This window comes from Drosophila willistoni, chromosome 3R (assembly GCF_018902025.1).
Source record: "Drosophila willistoni isolate 14030-0811.24 chromosome 3R, UCI_dwil_1.1, whole genome shotgun sequence".
NCBI classification, from domain to species: domain Eukaryota; kingdom Metazoa; phylum Arthropoda; class Insecta; order Diptera; family Drosophilidae; genus Drosophila; species Drosophila willistoni.
This window is the reverse complement of record NC_061086.1, coordinates 24,929,462-24,941,564: the sequence shown is the minus strand read 5'-3', so window position 1 is coordinate 24,941,564 and position 12,103 is coordinate 24,929,462. Positions and strand designations below refer to the sequence as shown.

Below are 12,103 nucleotides of genomic sequence, written 5' to 3'. Positions count from 1 at the left end.
GAATCTAGTATTTCCAATTTGGTTTACTTTTATTTAATATGTTGTTAAAGGAGAGTGTTTTGCCAAGTCTTCTGGTAAAATGAAAATTATATTTAAATTCCTTTTGGAAGCCCTTCAGACATGCTTAGAAGACATTCTGGTCCCAGACTTAAGATGAAAAAACTGATGATTAAAAAAACGGGATGTTGCTTTATAAGCGTTTGCGATTGCTGATTCGTGCAATTAATTAATTTTCTATTTCGTTCACTGTAAACAACATAACAAATTATGACCTTAGCTGGCCTTGGAGAGACCTACTCCCACTTTGAGGACTGCTGTATGTAGTCACCATCTGGGCTAGCATAGTTCTTAATGGGAGGTGTGGCCACTGGACCCTTAATGGTAACGGGTACAAGCTGAAGGTCCACTTCGATGGCTGCCCGATACAGTTCCTCCGACTCCTTGCGTAGCTCTTGCAGTGCCTTTTCTTGGGCTTGCACTAGGCGATCGATTATTTGAAAATCAGACACTTTCTCATCATGTTTGTAGCGGGCCCATTGTTTCTTCAGCAATGCACGCTGCTCTTGCTCGGCACTGCTCAAGGGAGGGAGTTTCCGTTGTCGTTTGCTGGAAGAAATCGGTCAGGTCCGAGCTAAAATCATGAATGACATTGGCTTACTCTTTTTCGTCAAGTAGTTCTATAGGAACTTCCAACTCTTCCACTGGCTTCAGTTGTCGGGCATTTTTCTCCAACCGTCGGATCTGTTTCTCAATCTTCTTTTTCTTGCGGTCCTCGCGCTGTTTGATAATCTGTGGATCCAGCTTCTTCTTCTTCTTCAGTGGTTCGGCGCACAGAATCGGCGTTGTGTGGAGCATACGGGCGGCGACTCCGCAGTTTTGGAGACTTAATCTGCTCGACGTGATAGATGAAAATGTTGTCTCACCCTGTTGGTTAATGTTTTAGTTTAACTCACCTGGCCAAAGCATTAAGAAGCGACATGTTTCCTAATAAACAAAGTAAGACCTTTGCGTAATGTTGTGGCAGTGTGGCCAGATTTGCCAGAAGCAACTCGTGCGATAGAGATTACACTAACTCGTGCCTAAATTGTGCTAAAGACTATTCTGTTGCCGCCAAATTCAAATATGATTGAACTTCTACATTACGTATACGTATTTTTTATTAATTTTTTAAATATTAAGTATACGTTTTCTCAATGTAAACATGTATATGCATCTCACGAATTTTGTCTAATTCTATTTCGAGTAAAAAAGCTCCCAAGACGTCGAAACCCTTAGATGTCTGTTTAGTCTCAGCATTTGTGCTTGCATTATCCAATTTTTGAGCGAAAATTTGATCCTTTTTTCCAATTTCCCCCATAAAAACACAGACAGTATTTTTACTATTTTTATACGATTTTAAAACTTTATTTTTAAAGATGAAAATAAACAATATACCTTTATTGTGTGTTTTTTCGTGTTTGTTTTAGTAAATTTTACATAATTTTCAATAAAATAAGTTTTTTTATTTTTGTTTTCTTTTTGTTTTGTATTTTTTTGTTTTTTTGGTTTTCGATTAATAATGACATATTGTAGTTTAGTGTTCTTGTATTACCATTTCCTTTTTCCTTTACGCATATTTTGTTGTTTCTGTTTTTCGTTCTTTTTTTTTGCATAAATATAAATTTGATGAATTATATTTAGCTTATATCCCAAATACTGAATTTTCCTCTTACACATTTTTATTACTTAATGCTGCTGCGTTTAAAGTTTTCCTCTTTTAGATTTGGTTTTTTTGTTTTTTTATAATTTTCTAAATACAAACCAAAATTTTTCCGTTGGTTTTGTTTTCTTTGTTGAATTTTTGTTTGCGCGAAATGTACAATTTTGTGCGATTATGTTTTTTTTTTTTGGTTTTTGTTTCGTTTTGGGTATGGCCAGAAATATGTTTTCGAAGATTCCAAAATGTACACCAAACACAAAATATAAATAAAATGGATAAGGGAGATCAAAACGATATGGAGAATATGTGAAAATGGATACGAAAACGGAACCGGGACACGAAACCGAAACGTAGCTAGTGAATTACATAGTTTAATCATATAAAAGTTAGTGTGTATATATATATCCGTATTATATACGCAGACATAAATGGTTTTTGTTTTGGTTTTTTGGGTGAAATTTGATGAGGAATTGCCTCATTCGTTTCCCATTCGTATTACATTTATATATATATTGTATTTTGTGGTTTCCGTATGCATATTGTGGTAAATATGTAGTAAAGTGTGTGTGTGTGTGTCTGTGTGGGTGTGTTTTTTTTCTGGGGGGTTCGTCTATTGTGTTATTACATATACTTATAATTTAAATTCTATGACATTTCTCATCGCTGTCTTTATTAGCTTGCCACATTAGTTTTAGTGATGAAAGGAATACATATTTATCCGTATACATATATAAACGTTTATATATATGTATATAATACATGTATGCTTAAGTTTTTTGTCAAGTTGGAATTTCGAAAATATTTCATTTAATGCCAGGCTTTGCTTTCGCTTAGTTCAACCAATTAATCAATCAATTAATAATAATAGAAACGTTATATAACTCATTGTGTATTGAAATTCTTGAATTTGAATCAAACTAAAATCAAAAATCGTATATGCATCTCAGGGATTTTGTTTTACCAATTGTTTTGTATTACATATTAGCGCTTTAAATGGCCCAAAAGTATTTCAATTTGTTCTCTTCCATTGTAATTCAGCCAAACTGTTTGGACATTCTTCTTCTTCATATATGTGAAGTTTGATTTTAATAAATTGTAGAAACATTTGATGCATTGTTCAATTCGTAAAATTGTATCAAAGTTTTGGCTTGAACTACATATAACGGAATGTTGGATCAATCGATCGGCCGATTTGAATTTCGATTTCTATGTATTTAAAGCGCTTTGTTGTTGTTCTTGTTTCTTTTTTTCTTTCTTGTTTACCACTTATTTATTACAATTACATTTATAAAAGTTATTTCTAAAGTTGTTTGTACTATTTCTTGGAAATAATTCCGGTCTATTGTTGTTTAACTAAAGAGAGTTTTCAATTTATTGTTGTTCTTCACATTTCTTTTCGTTTTTTACTTTTTTCTTCTTTTAAATCAAACTAAAATAAATTTTCTTTTTGGTTTGTTTGCAATTTCTGCATTGTGAAATTCTTGCATCTATCGTGCCGAAATGATGCTTGCCAAAGAGTCATTGGATAAGTTGGATAAGTTCAAATTTGAATGTTGGGGGCCCAAAATACCATTATCATCATCATCATCATCTTTATCTTCATCTTCATTCAACATCGTCATATTCATTATATTGTTTGAAAAAAGTTCTAAGCAAAAACACTTACAAATACACACACCTGTTGTGGCACTTCTTTCCTTTTGCTTTTTGAAAAACGAATCCAAATATTTGTGTTTCTTTTTTTTGGTTTTGTCACTTTTCATAATCGTAATCTTATGTTCAAAAATTATGATATACAATATATACTTATATACATAGTGTGTGTGTGTGAGTGTGTGTTTGGGGGGCATTTTCGTATGTGTGTGTGTGTGTGGATTTTTTCCATTTAATTTTGCTAATTTTTGCTAAGTTCTCTTCTTCTTTACTTCTTTTTGCTCTCCATTTCGAAAACGATTACGATTTTTATAACTCAAATCATGTATGTTTGTGTGTGTGTGTAGGTGAGTGTGTTGGTAGGGGGAAAGAAGCACAAGGGGAGAAATTGTTAGGAAATATGCTAAAGGGACGTTTGGTTCATATTTGCCTTCCATTCGTCCATTATTTTTGTCCGTTTATGTTTTTTTTTTAAGTTTTCTTTTTATTTTCCTTTTTTTTCTTTTGGTTTGTTTTGTTTTGTTTTGAAAGTCTTTTCGTTTTGGTTGTATGCGCCTCGTATGAGATATATGTATGTATATAGATTCATATATACGTACTATATATACCATCTTACGATCATATTTCTTCTTCAAATATTAGCTTACGGTTTAAGTTTGCTTTATACCTAAACTTGCCGCCACATTAGTATGCCGTTCTTTTACTTTTTGTTTTGCTTAACTTTCAGTTAAATATTTGTTTTTATATTCCACCTAAGATCTAAATTAAATGTAGCATAGTTTGTATATGCATGTGTGTGTGTGTGTATGTATGTATGTGTGTTTGTTTGAGAAAGTATTACATTCAATAATGAGCAACTCAGCGGGTTTTATGTAGTATATCTCATATACAGTCGGATATATGTGTGTATATATGCCTCATAAGTTAGTAGTCAGTATTTATCCAAACCTTTTGTCATTTCTAGTCTAAATTATGAATTTTACAGCATCATGCATAAGATTCTCATCATCTAAATGTTTGCTGGTTAATTGCTTAAACTAAATACATACATACATATCATATCTCTTACTTAGGTTGACAATTACAAACTTTTCTAGGGATTAATTTCATTCTCATCTCAAGTAGGGAAAGTGGGTGGGTGGGCGGTATAGAGAGATATAGAGAACGACGGAAGGGAGGGGTGTAAAAAGATTTGCTCTATACGATTATCCACTGCTGATATCCTTATGATTCTGTTTAATCACAAAATAAGGGGATTTTTGAGAGACAGTGTGACCAGGTCGAACGCGTTTGCACAGTTTTTGATATTTGCTTGTGTTTTGGTCTATTTGGAGCCCTTTTCTCTTTCTCTTTATATTTCGTCGTTTTGTTATTTCTTCTTCCTTTTTTTTTGTTTTGCTTAATTCGCATTGTTTTTAATTTGTTTATACTTTTTTACACTTTTTAATTTCTCTTTATACAATTTTTTTTTTATAATTTATAGTAAAAAATTAACATTTTTCTTTTGGTTTCTTTTTTTTTTTGTTTTGTTTTTTGTTTAGTTTTTTACTTGAAGGCACTTTAGATCGGACGTTGTGGCCCCATTTCAAAAATTTGCTTCTAACTTTACGTTATCACTTTCAATGGATCTTGTCTATTCTCCTCACTGACTAGTCTGTGAGGGTGTGTGTGCGTGTGTGTGTGCGAGTGTGGGTGTGTATTATCGATTTGGAGACAAATTAACAAACGAAAAAACCTAAATCGAATGTTTGATTCGAAACTTTTGCCGAAAGATGTTCGAAATGTTACCGAAAGTTTATTTAATTCGAAACTTGTATTTGCCTTGTCTTCATTTGGGTATTTTAGAGATATTTATTTTTATTTGTAGGTATTGCCTTCAGTGCTATTGATTAAGTAAAAACACGGTTCTGGATGTCCTAGATATTTGCCAGATTCTGACAAATTTCGGTTTTATTTTGAGCTTTGAGAACTGTTCACGTCTCGCCGACTGCTGGTCACACGTAACGAAAACTTTGTTTGTATGTAGTTCTGTTGGTTTCTTGTTCAAGTTATTTTGTGTTTTTCAGTGGGAATGGTAATAAACCTAATTGAGAATGTTTCCAAAAAGCTGTGGCTATTTGATTGTGCGCTGTAACCGAAAAAACTTAGAGAACGCTCATCAAAAATGTTGAAAAATGAAACTGAAACTCGTTTGGATATCGAAGAGCAAATCTTAACATAACTTATAAGTATAGAAGGTTGAACAATAGTTAACTAACCATAGTTAGGCATACGAGATCTGCATGGCTACATACATATTTATAACCCAAAATGCCTAAAGGATATACATCCTTTATTGTTATTAACATTTTTTGTTTCTTGGAGGATGGAGGGAGGTTTGGTTGGAGGTTTGGTTGGAGGTTGGATAACTGAATTTGTTTCGTTTTGTTTATTAAATATACTTTGTTTTTTTCTTTTTTTTGATAATTTTTACATACACTTTTTATCTTACCCTCACCTTAACTTAAGTTCTGTCCAAGTTATGTTTTTTTTTCGTACATTCTAAACATTTACAAAGATTTTTAGGAAACAAAATATTTTAAGAGATATATTTTCATGTATACTTTTCTTTTTGGTTTTTTTTTGTGGGTAATAACGTAGAGAAAACCTTTTGCTATTTATGTGGTTGTGTTTCTGTTCGCATTCTTTATAGATTTTTGAGTGTTCTTTTTTAGTTTTTGTCAATCAATTTTGTAGTTTTTGTTTTACTTTTTTTATAATTTTGAGTTTTGCTGCTGCTGCTATTTTTTGTTGTTGTTCCTTTTAACACCTTTTGACGATGATTTTGAATTTTGCTATATCTTTTTTTTTTTTTTGTATCCTTAACCTGAGCCTCGGGCTCGGTCTATTCCATTCAGTGATTAGTTTTTGTATAATTTTGTTGTTTTGTCATGTTTTTCTTTTTATATATATAATTTAAGGCAGATTTTCCACAAAACTTAAAAAGGGATTCGGTTTTATTTGAAAACTGAAAACAAATTATAATAATCGAAATATTTTCGAAAGGTTTTTTTTATTTTTTTTGTTTTGTTCATTTTCTTTTTTATAAATTTACATTTTCAGTTTTTGTCATTAATGTTAATTTTGTTTAGTAATTTTACTTTTTTTGTTTTCAATTAGTTTTTTTTTTTGTTTTTTTTTTTGGTATTTTTTGGTTTGTTATTATGTTCTTAAAGATAAGGCGCGAAGGTGCTTAAAATAAGCTTGTACTTTTTTCTTGATATTCATTTTTCAACACGTTTTTTTAATTTTTTCGAAAAGTTTTTCCATAATTTTTTTATCCATTTTACCTTCTTTGTTTTGGGCTTTCCGTTCTTCTTGTTTTCGTTAACTTACAATTTAGGGGTTTCCTTTGTTTTTTTTTGCATTTTTGTTTTGTGTGTCTTACCAAAATTTTATAATTTTGTTATATAATTTTTGGATTTTGAATTTATCATCATAAATTTTGTTTCTGGTTGTTGTTGTTTTTAAGCTAAAGAGTTTCTTTTTCCTTCTTCGTTTTTTGCATTTCTGCGATTTTGTTTTTGTTTTTCCATTTGTTGATTTTGTTTTTTTTTTGTTTTTGTGTTTTTTTTTTTAGTTTTGTTGTAAATTTGTTTGTCCTGAACGTTTACACCGAGAGAGAATTATCCAAACATGGCCGAGAGTTTTATAAATTTTGTTCGTTTTGTGTGTTCTTCCTTTCATTTTTCCATTTTTGTTTTAATGTCCTTGATCCTTTTTGTTCTTTTGGTTTTTTTTTTGTTTTGAGTTTTTGTTATAAAACGCGTTGTTTTTGTTGTTGTTGTAAGTACATTTGTTTTTGTTTAATTGTTATAAAAGTGATTTAAGTCAAATAAGGGAATCGAATGGAAAATTAAGAATTTGTTTATATAAAATGCTGCCTGTAAATTATTATTATTTTCTTTATACTTCTTGTTCGTTTTTTTTTTTTTGGGTTTTGCTAGTTAGTTAAACGATGTCGTTGTTTCACTTTGTCTTGTCATTAGTTTTTTTATTTTTTTTTTTTTTTGATCAAGTAAATAATTTTTGTAAGCCCATTTTGACCACGACTTTTGTTCTATGCCAAAAAATGCTAAATGCTGAATTTGTTGTTGTTGTTGTCCTTGTTCTTGCTGAGTTTGTCCAAAAGGTTAATTTTATATTACATATTCTCCGAGTAGATATATGTTTATGTATATATAGGAACATTACCGAAATATCATTTTTATATTTAATTTTACACTTACACCTAAAACTTAATTTTTACAATTTTATGATGGCTTTAAAATTTACTTGACCAAAAAAAAAAAAAAAATGTACATCATTTTTAGCCAACTGGCAGCGCGTCTTTTGTTTTCTTTTCTTTTTGTTTTTGTTATGTTTTTATAGTTGTCGTTTTTTGGTATTTTGTTTTTTTATTTTTTCCATTTCTTCTCCGTTTACTTCTTATATTTTTCTTTCAATTTCTTGTTACCGAAATGCACACCAAAGTCTTTGCCGAGAGTTTTTTTTTGTTTTTTGCATTTTTGCAATTTATATTTGTTGTTTCTTGAAGTTGTTGTTGTTGTTGTTGTTGTTGTTGCAAAATGCAGCGCTTTATGGCCGAAAATCGTCGTTCGTCTGTCTTCTTAAACATCTAAGCCGAAATATGCATGAATAACCTATATATTTTATATATATAAATCATTGATCGAAATTTGCCTTTTAATCGAAAATACCACTTGAGCTTGATGTTCTTGTTATTCCAATTATTCAATTGTTGTTGCTAGTCGGATTTCTATATATATACATATATATATATATCTTGTTATACCCCATTTAAGTGAAAATTTAAATTTGTTTTTTCTTTTTTTGGTTTATTGGGTTCGTATTTCTTGTTTGTGTCTGTTTTTTTATTAGTTTTTTTTTTTATTATTATCGTGATTATTTTTACACATATTTTTCCTACATCGATTGAGCAAAATATCTTTGAAAAATCCTGCGATATTCAATAAGGCGCTGAAGGAGTTTAGGAGAAGGCGAAAAAGGAATCCAACAAAAGAAATCCTTTGAAAAGAGTTGAAAAATCTAAAGTTGAGTGTGGTTCGAATAAATTGAAAGTGAAAAAAAGTCAGACAAAACTTGAAGAAGCTTTTTTAAGTTGTAAATGAATTGAACTCTGAGGAAATATATATATAATTTCTTTACTCATTGATATTTGAAATAGACTGATAGATAGATAGAAGTTGAGATGTAAAACCTTTTGCAAGAATCCAAACGAAAGTTTATTTTAGAGTTCGCTGATTGAATTTTTCTATATAGGATAATATTGACAATATGCTCAAGCCATGTTGAAAATATATGTATATATATTTTCAATCAAATAAATTCAGAATAAGTTGGGTAATGTTGAAATTAATATTGATATCTTGATCTTTCGTTGCTGAAGTTGTTGTTGTTATTGTTGCTGATGGTTATTGAACGGCATTTTAGTTGTTGTTGTTGTTCCTTTTGTTTATTATTGGCTGGCGGTTGAAATTCTTTACTGTCGTTTTTTTTTAGTTTTTGTTGTTTTATACTGTTCTGCTTCATAGTTTTATTTTGTTTTATGTTTATGTTTTGTAGTTTTTGCTATGTATGTAAGTTATGTTGTTCTATATGCAATTCTTTAATTGTTGTTTTGGTTTTTGGTTTTTCGAAAATCAAAATCAATTACGACAATTGCTAATTGTATAAATTTTTTACGATTAGATGGTTTCAATTACTTATGCTGACATTGAATTTATTTTTGTTCTTTTAATATTTCGTGTCGGATGTGTGTGTGTGTGTGTGTGTGTGTGTGCAATAAATTAAATCTAAAGGCGGCTTTCCAGTTTATAGTTTCTTTTGGTTGGATTTTCATTTCTTCCATCCGCATGTCCTCTATTGGTATGCCTTTCTTTTCTTGACTGATACCAATTTCTATTTTTGTGTGTAAGTAAAAAAGCATATAAATATCTCTGTATGTATCTATATATATGTATGTTTTCGTATTGGAACAATTTGCATACATGTCTGACTGTCATATTGATGTTCTTGTTGTTGTTGTTGTTCTTGCTTATGTTGGGTTCTTGTATTGGCTGTTGTCTTGATGTGGTTGTTGTTGTTGTTGTTGGTTCCTGCTTATAACATATTTGTTGTATTCCATTTTTGGTTTCCTTGTTTTTGCATATTTTACCGATGATGGATTTTTATTTTATTTTAGTTGTATGTTTTTGGTTTTTTTTTTTGTTTTGGTTTTTTTTTTTTTTGGTTTTTTTATTTTGTGTTTTTGTTTTGTTGTAATACATATTTAAAATAGCAACTACCCATTATTATTATATGCATTTTTGGTTTTTGGTTTGCATTTTATGTACTTCTTATATAAGTTAATAATGTTATATGTATTTATAAGGTTTGGTTTTTGGATGTAATGTGGACTTTGAGTTTTATCTTCATTCTGTTGTGTTAGTTAGTTAGCTTTATTTTAGTCTGAGGGGCGGGCGAAGGGTGTTAGGGGAAGCAGGAGAGTAATCTCCAGGTGGCGGGGGCTAGATAATACTTAATATCTGATCTTAAATGTCTAGGAAAATGTATGGCGCAAATGGTTTCACTTCACTCACTTGGTGGTTGCATAGCATAATTACAGATTGTTGGATTTTTCTTTACTTTTGTTTCTTTCAGTGTACATTTAGAACTTGTTGTTTTCTGTTACGTTTTACGATGTATCTAAATTTATGGTTTTGTATATATTTGTATATATATTTCACTTATTATATAAATATTACCGGCACTATTGTTCAGAACTAAAAGTTGTTGTTTTTTGACTTAATGTGTTTTCTTCTATATTCCCTTCTTTGCGAATTGAAAACTAAGTAAAAAATTCATTCCGAAATTGTTTGCACTTTAAATGAAATTGTTTTAAAACTGTTTCAAAAAGAAAAATGTAATTTTTCTTTTCTTTTTTTTTCTTTTTATTTGGTTTTCCTTATCTCTCACTCCATTCTGCTTACACTTCAATTGTATTTAAACTAAATAGAATCTTTGTATGAACTTTCAACTAAAAAATATCAATTAACCAGCTGCTGATCCATTATCAACAGCTGGCAAATTGTTGTTGCTGTTTGTTGGTTAAAAACAAAAAAATTTTCAACACAAATCTCACATGGTTAATTGTTATGACACATTATGGGCCAGCGCTCTCTGCAGGCTCCCTTTGCCCGCCATTTCACCAGAAGGAGGAGGACAAGCTGGAGGCGGAGGTGGACAGGCGAATGGCAGGTTTGAGAGAGCTAGCAAAAAAGTTGGCCATAATAGTCACATTTTGGGTTTTTGTTTTTTGTTTTTGGCTATTTCGCTATTTTGTAAACTTAAATGGTAAATTGTTTCATGTGAAAGGCAACTGTTTTTGGCGCAGAAACTGCAGCATACTTTTAGGCATCGGTACAAAGGATTCGCATGGGTTATGGGGAGGGAGAACTTGTGATTGGGTCGGGATTCTGCTGAGCTTCTACGCTTGGTTTCGCTTCTTTTTACTATTTGTTTAGTTTAGTTTGTTGTTGTGTGTTTTTGTTGGTTGGTTTTTGTATATTGCTATTGTAAAATATATTATTATAAATATGTTAATTTGCTTATCGTTTAATATTGACTTGTTGCTGTTGTTCATCTTCTGCTTCATCATCATCATCATCATCGAGTTGTTGATTTCAATGATTTTTGTTTAGGTTTCTTTTTGATTTTTCATTTGGCTATAACTAGACTTGGTTTTGCTTTTGTTTAGTTTATTTTTTTTTATATTTTTTATTTTTGGCTTGCTCTTGTTTCAGTTATATTTTGTTGTAAACTTATATTATTATAAAATATCTGATCACATTTGTTTGCAGTCTCTGTATAAATATTTTGTTGTATTATTTATTTGTGTTTTTTTTTGGTTTTTTGTTTTGGTTTTGGTTTTGGTTTTATACATATTTTACACATGCCTTTTGCATATTGACGTTGATTGTGAAACGAAAAAAGAAAAGGATGAAACACAAATTGTTTAAATTCATATATATATATAAATGTATATATATGTTTGTTTTGCTTTTTCTATTGCGTTTTTCGTTTGCTCCTACAGTTTGGTACAAAAAATTGTTGTAGAATTTTGACAAACGTCTGGCTCGATTTCTGGCATTAGTTGCATTTTGGGCATTGGGCTGGCTGATTGTATTCACATCGCATTGTGTTATCTGGTTGTTGTTGTTGTCTGGTAGAAGCCAATTGGTTTGTTTCTTATATTGGTTGTACTTCAGTTTTACGGATCGGCACATCTTTAATTCTCGAAGAATTACAAAGATGCACACAATTGTGAAATAATAAAAATATTACTGGGCTATTGTCTGTGCGCGTATTAGTCGCACGTTTTTTGTTCTGTTTTATTTATTTATTTGATATATGGCTATTGCTATGGCTGGCTGTCTGTGAAATTGTATATGTGAACCAAAGGAGTTTGATTTTTCTGCGAGGGCTACATATCAACGGTTGAATGCCCATATAATGCCCTTGGTCTTGTTGGTCCAAGAATTGGGTATATAATGCCTGGAATCGTGCCAGTTTAACGCACGCAATTGTATAAGGAATTCTTTCATACTTGTTGTTCTTGTTGTTGTTGTTAATTGGTTAATTGAGTTCGATTTTCGTAAGAGAATTGTGGAACACAAAAAGCAGTTGTTTTTTATCACTTATTTTGTTGTT

The 12,103-nt window shown here is 30.6% G+C and overlaps 1 protein-coding gene across 1 annotated transcript; it reads right to left on the bottom strand.

Moving 5' to 3' along the window:
- Positions 1-185: 185 nt before the first annotated feature.
- LOC6646887 (39S ribosomal protein L40, mitochondrial) lies at positions 186-1,033 on the bottom strand. Its single transcript, XM_002069922.4, has 3 exons — positions 954-1,033; positions 659-889; positions 186-606 (listed from the first exon to the last, which is right to left on the bottom strand). Exons 1-3 carry the CDS (start codon positions 977-979, stop codon positions 294-296), a joined length of 570 nt encoding a protein of 189 aa, XP_002069958.1. The 5' UTR covers positions 980-1,033; the 3' UTR covers positions 186-293.
- Between the last annotated feature and the right edge of the window lie 11,070 nt (positions 1,034-12,103).